Source organism: Pseudopodoces humilis, chromosome 2 (assembly GCF_049639895.1).
Source record: "Pseudopodoces humilis isolate 2021_Gansu_Grassland_sample_001 chromosome 2, ASM4963989v1, whole genome shotgun sequence".
NCBI lineage: Eukaryota > Metazoa > Chordata > Aves > Passeriformes > Paridae > Pseudopodoces > Pseudopodoces humilis.
The window spans coordinates 72,860,778-72,867,045 of NC_142201.1; the positions used below are offsets into that span (position 1 = coordinate 72,860,778).

The 6,268-nt window shown below is 37.6% G+C and overlaps 1 protein-coding gene across 2 annotated transcripts in view; it reads right to left on the bottom strand.

Moving 5' to 3' along the window:
- Window positions 1-6,224, bottom strand: part of ATM (ATM serine/threonine kinase) — a 55,031-nt gene extending 48,807 nt beyond the window's left edge. For both annotated transcript variants that reach the window (XM_014251456.2, XM_014251450.2), the window contains exons 1-7: window positions 6,143-6,224; window positions 4,314-4,414; window positions 4,116-4,228; window positions 2,660-2,805; window positions 2,071-2,235; window positions 1,092-1,257; window positions 576-814 (exon numbers count right to left, since the gene is read on the bottom strand). In XM_014251456.2, the coding sequence (XP_014106931.2) occupies window positions 576-814; window positions 1,092-1,257; window positions 2,071-2,235; window positions 2,660-2,805; window positions 4,116-4,228; window positions 4,314-4,385 (901 nt within the window). In that variant the 5' untranslated portion in view covers window positions 4,386-4,414; window positions 6,143-6,224. The remainder of the gene's footprint in view (window positions 1-575; window positions 815-1,091; window positions 1,258-2,070; window positions 2,236-2,659; window positions 2,806-4,115; window positions 4,229-4,313; window positions 4,415-6,142) is intronic.
- Window positions 6,225-6,268: the final 44 nt, after the last annotated feature.

Genomic DNA, 6,268 nt, shown 5'->3' on the forward strand with positions numbered 1-6,268 from the left:
TAAAAATGGGGAAAAGGTAAGCTAGAACCTTATCAGCATATAAAAGTTATTGGGATAGGAATTAAGTTTCTAATAAACAATTCTTCATCTAACTCTAAAGAATACAGTTAAAGGTAATGGGTAGATTTGTACGAAGTATAAAAAAAAATTATGCTAGAACTAAAATTGACCATGACAAACAAACATAATTACTGTAATTAGATATTACTGTAGTAATCTCTGGGTTTAAATAGACCTGGTAAGACATGTGGCAATCTAAACCAAATCTAAGTTATTATTTCCTTTCCCCAGAGGCTTTGTATTTTCATTTAGCAATTAAAAATTCCCTTTGATTAAAAGATGCCCCAACCTTTAAAGGACTTAACACAATTAATATGCTCTTAGTGGATACAACTTGAAAACTCCTTTTCACTTTCACTCAATATTTAATCCACAGCATAAAACTACTGACAAATAATCATCACTATGATTATTGTTTCCAAGCCTCAGTACCAAACTTCAGAGCTGGCATAATAGTTTAAACAATCACATGCAGCAATATTAAAAAAAAAAAAAGAAAGAAGTTTTTATTGTACCTCTTCCCTGAGTTTTTGCACCCTTTGGATGATGAATATGAACTTGGAGACGAAATAACTCAATTATTGATTCTTTTAGTGAATCCTTTGGTCTATATTGAGTCCATATGTAAAGCACCGTAGGCAAAATTTCTTCCCCTACTTTGCAAATCCGTATGCGACAGTTGTCAGCAAACTTGTTGCAGAAGATATTCATTGCTCCAACAATATGATCCAGGCCTGCAGTATTCTTCTCTTGCCTGTAACACAAACCTAACACTTGAACCTCCAAAAGAAATTATCTTATTTATTTTCTTAAGTATTGTTTAAATGTAAATACTAGCAAGTAACAACATTCAAAATAGTATTTGCCTAACAAATGCAGAAGTTATTAATATTTTAGAGAAGTTCCTTAATCGACATTCAAAGACAGAAGGAAATGTATCTGAAGATGTATTACCTGTTATTACTCAAGTCAAATACCAAATACTTAAAATAAGTTATTTTCTAGCATACAAAAGAGCACTTGCAACATACCTTGCAAACTGCATTGCTTTTGAAAAGAAGACAAGCATGTCAGAACACAACCCATCAGTTTGGAAGCAGTACCCTCTCATAAGTGTGTGAATTATCCTAGCCACTAAGACTCTGTTAATGTTCCCAGATGGTTTCAGGTATAAATGGCCATACAGGGTCAGCAACTCTGCAAATGTATTAAAAAAAATACAGGTAAGTATAAACATATATATTACAGAGGATTACATTAAAAAAATCTTGACACAAAATATTGCATTAAAGATACAGAGAACACCACTCTGTGGTCAACAGCTGAAATCCATGCTCTTACTGACAACGGCAACAGATTCCTGATTTTATAAATAAAAAAATTACTTCTCTAATGTACCCCCAGAGTTATAAGTAAGCATTAAGGTGGAATCACTAGAAAAGGTTATAGTAACCTTTACAAAGATTATACACCCCTCCTTTAATAAAAGCAACTTGTTTCACTTAATGGATTAGTCTGACTTCCTCTAGATTTATAGCCTTCAGCCCTGCCTCACCTCAATAACTGAATTCCACTGCGCTCCTTATGACCTAATGTCAACATTTCCTCTGTCACACTTCCTGGTTTTGCCCATATGCAGACTCAGCTAATTTCTGTGTTCCTAAAGAAACTAACCACCACACAGTAAACCCCACTGGCTCCCCATACCTGTGTTCTCTTCAGTGACCTCAGCAGACCATGCATACGAGACCTGACTGTACAGAAGTACTTATGTTTCAGCAAGCAATAGACAAACAGTATGCAGAAGGAAAAAAAACCCCAACAATTCCAAATCTTTGTTGCTTTGCTTATTTCAAGTGTAAGCCCTTCAAGGCTGACACTGCTTTACTCCATAAAAGAGTAAAAATGTTGTGTATTACCCTATACAACAGGGCATCAAACAAATCAAAATTTATCTAAAATGCTTCTATAAAACGAAAAGACATTTCTAAGTAGGCTCAAAAATGTTACCTGACCATTGCTGCTGGGATATCTCACACCAGTATCTCCTTACTGAGAGGATATCCTTTAGGAGTATACTACTACAGTCAGAACCGTAAGCAGCACAACTTGTTGGATCTCTTATAATATCCATGACATAAATCAGAAGTTCCTGACATTTCAGCCTGGGTCCTCCTATATGGAGAAACAACATGAGACTATTTAATTAAGCCAAATTCTACCAAATAAATCTGTAATTAATCATTTGTAAATGTTACTTAATTAAAAAACAAAAACAACAAAACCCCAAAACTTACAGTTCTGTAACAGTTCTATTAGGAAATATTTTCTTAAACTGTTTCTAAAATATAAATTACCAGTGGGAAAATATATCAGTTATAGATACACTGAGTAATTAGAAAAAGGCACTGTGAATATCAAAGAGGGCAGATAAAGAGCACAAATGACCAATTCACATGAAGATATTTAAATGGTAAACATCTGGAAGCAAGTAAGATGAATCCTACATTGATAACTTAACTCGAAAATAAAAATTCAAAGTTGAAAGCAAAGTACCAAACCAAACCAGTATCTCTATATGATAATGCATATGACTGACTTTTATTAGCACATCTGATGAAATATTTGACCAAGCTTCCAACTTCTTGTATCTTTTTCTGTCTGGTAGTTTGGGTTGAAGCAGATGCATTTGGTTTTGTCAGCTGCAAGTTTTTAAGTTCTTTCTGGAAATGCTTCTGCAAGACACTTCAAAAATAAAAGAGAAATTAACCAAAGATCTGCTCATTTATGACTGAAGGAAAATGTTGTTTTAGCCTAAAATGCCAGTATCTGTTCTTCTCACCATTCTAATTATCAAAGACTAAAACCAACTGAAATAGACTACAGTCCAAGCATGATGAAAACAGCCTATAAAAGGAGATGCAAGTTTTAAAGATAACCTGGAAGCAACTTGGAGCAGGAACCAAACTTTCCCTTAAACTTTGCACAATGCTAAATATACCTGTTATAATTAGGCAAAAAAGCATTGCTAAGTCTTTCTATTTTTGCTGCAACATTACGAAACAAAATAATAAGATAATAATTATATTATTATAAGAAATAAATTATAATATTATAATATTATAAAAATTATAATATTATAATATATCATTATATAACATATAAATAGATAATAAATAATTATATTATAATAATAAAAAATGCTTTTATTGGGAAACCCTTCAAGTCCTATTTCTTTATCACTCAAATATAAAAGCATTTATTATATGGATTGTGTTTTAGATCTATGAATAAATTAAACTTTTCACTGTATTTGCTATAGATTTTCTGGCCTACTATTTGAATTCAGTGTAGAGGCTCTGTTTTTGTATTCCTCCTGTGTTTTTCTAATATATTACTGTCTCTAAAGCAACATATAAAATTTATCGAGTACTTTTAATGAGACTTTTGGTACACCTGTGAAACAAAAACTATTCCAATGGTGTCCAACTAAAAAACATAATGAAAAGCTGACAGGACACCGTTCTACAAAAAGTAGTAATTCACATGGACTTTTACCATGAAATTTTACACTGGTTGAAGCTGCTGTAAGAACCTACCACACTCATGCTTAGTCCAATCTTAAAGTACACCTGAAGCAGATTGTACCACGATTAGCCTCTACAAACATGACACAGTCCTTCTACTGTCTTGAGGAATTCAGCAACACAAGAAACTTTAACAAAGGTACCTATAATCCACATAAGAACTATACATAGACAATCAGAAGAATAATTTTCCATTAAAAGAAGCAACTATTATTTTTGCAAGGAAAACTACCTCACCAATTAATGATGAGTTTCCTAACAGTTTTCTGTAAGTGTTAAGTGTGACACTTTTGGCTGTTTTAAACTTACTTCCTTTGGAGACCAGGTAAGTAATTACTTGCTTATAAGCTGACAAGAAGTCTAAATCAATATACAGAAAGATAAGCATTAAAATAGGCCTAACAAACAAAAGCACAATGTCCTATTTAAGAAAACTGTGACCATTTACAAACAAAACCAAGAAACTACCTAAATACAGCATCCCAGTTGAGTTGCTTTCCTTGTTTAGAATCAGAATTTCGGTCCAGCTGGAGAACTGTTTCAGAATCACGGAGAAGTCGCTTTAAATTTTCAATTTCTTTCTGAAAATGTATTACAAGAAAAATATTTTTTTATGATTCCCTTGATTGCTATTTGAGGTACACCACCCAAAAGAAAACTTGTTACCCTTCGCTCCACAGCTTTCTCATTTTCAAGGCGACGACAACAAATGAGCAGATCGTGTAATGCAAGACTCATGGTTCAGCTTATAGAAGAGTCATTTATATCTGCACACAGAAGAAATGTATAAAATAGTAATTATTGAACACACAGCTGAGTAAAAAAGAAATGGGATTTCAGTATACTGAAAGTGCAGTATCAAACAGAACGACAGTGTTCGATGTTTCACTGAAAGCTCATTTGTGGCTCCGTCGGTCTTATTGGTTGCAAAACTGAGCAACTTCATGTCAAGAATGTAATATTTTCCCACAGACAAAAGTCACAGAATAACTGCAGAGAACCTCTTCACGTAACTTTGACTTCCTAGAAAGTGCTAAGTGACAGACAATTGGGAGGGCAATTATAGTAAGAATGACAGAGCTAAATACATTTCAGTGGCTCTCTTAACCTGATGCTGCCAGAAGGCAGCACTTGGAAAATGTTCTCTCACATTGTACATTTTCATAGGTATGCACTGTATCTATTGACAAATCTCAAGGACTCAACATGTCAAAGGATGATTGAAGATCAATCATATGAAAAAACAACCTTTTCCTTCTGTGATTGCTTAAAATTATGCCTCTTCTTCTTTGACAGAGGTTGGAATTAGCTAGACTTTGCATTACATCAGATGATGATGCTGCAGATCACAACCATGACAATGTATGTAACTTCCATGCGTCTACTTTTACACCCTTAAAGCCGACCCAAGAGAAACCTTGTTTGGAAAAGACAGATCACACAAGTTGGATGTAACTCCAAACATCTGCTGCTGCTGCTGTAATAAGCAAGGGAGAACAGGCATTCATGATGCACAGCATTGCATCTTGAGTGCTTACATGAGAATATGAAAATAGCCATTTAAGTAAGTAAAACTTTAAAATATCTACTGTCTTGGCTGCATTTATTTCCTTTGGCTTCAATCAAGAACAGGCTGAGACTAAGTATGATCAGAGATTTGGTGACAGATAGATGGTATGAAAAGAAAAAAAAATTTAAGTGTGAAGGATGCCTATACTGTACAATTGCACTTATTTAAGTGTTCCTCTTTACTAACTTCAAGAACCATGGAATATCCTGAGTTGGAAGGGACACACAAGGATTCCCGAAGTCCAATTCCTGGCCCTGTGCAGGACACAAGAATCACACCATATGCCTGAAAGCGTTGTCCGAACAGCTCTTGCACTCTGGCAGGTTGGTGCTGTGAGCTCTTCCCTGAGGAGCCTGTGCCAACGCTCAACCACTCCCTGTCCCTCTGGTGGTTGGGCACTGGAACAAAAAAACCCCAACCCAGAAGACTTGCTGCTTTTGCTGGGAACGAAAGAGAAAGAAACTTTCTGAACACCAGTGGCTTCTGAAGTGCTTGATGGAAAACTGTGGCAACAGGGGTCGTCTGCTGTAGGGCCTAGGCCTCCAAGAAGGCAGCCCTCTCGTTTGTACTCATTGGTATTTCAACAGCCGTAACTGCAGCAGTGAAAAATTCCCAAGAATGAATCCACATACTACTTCTCTTACTGATTACACAGTTTTCCAACTACCGCATGACGGCCACCTTCCCCCGCTACATAAATAACACACGGGAAGCCAGGCGCACCGACCACCACGAATGTCGGAGAGGGGAGCTCCTGGGGCGCTGCGAGGTGTCCCGGCACAGGCGGACACGCAGCGCCGAGCAGCGGCTCCGCTCCCCGGCAACCCCGGGCCGCCGCCGCCCGCGCCCGCAGCCCGCGAGCCGCCCCTCAGCACCCGCAACCAGGGCCGCGGCCGCCCCGCCCGGACCCGGCTCGGCCCCTCACCTCGGCCGGGGAGCAGGCAGCCCCACTCCCGGCGGCGCGGAGCGGAGCGGGGCTCACGTGGGGAAGCAGCGGCGGCGGGAGGACCTGGAAGCGGATTAGCGGCGGCGGGGGGTTCCCGCGGGAGGG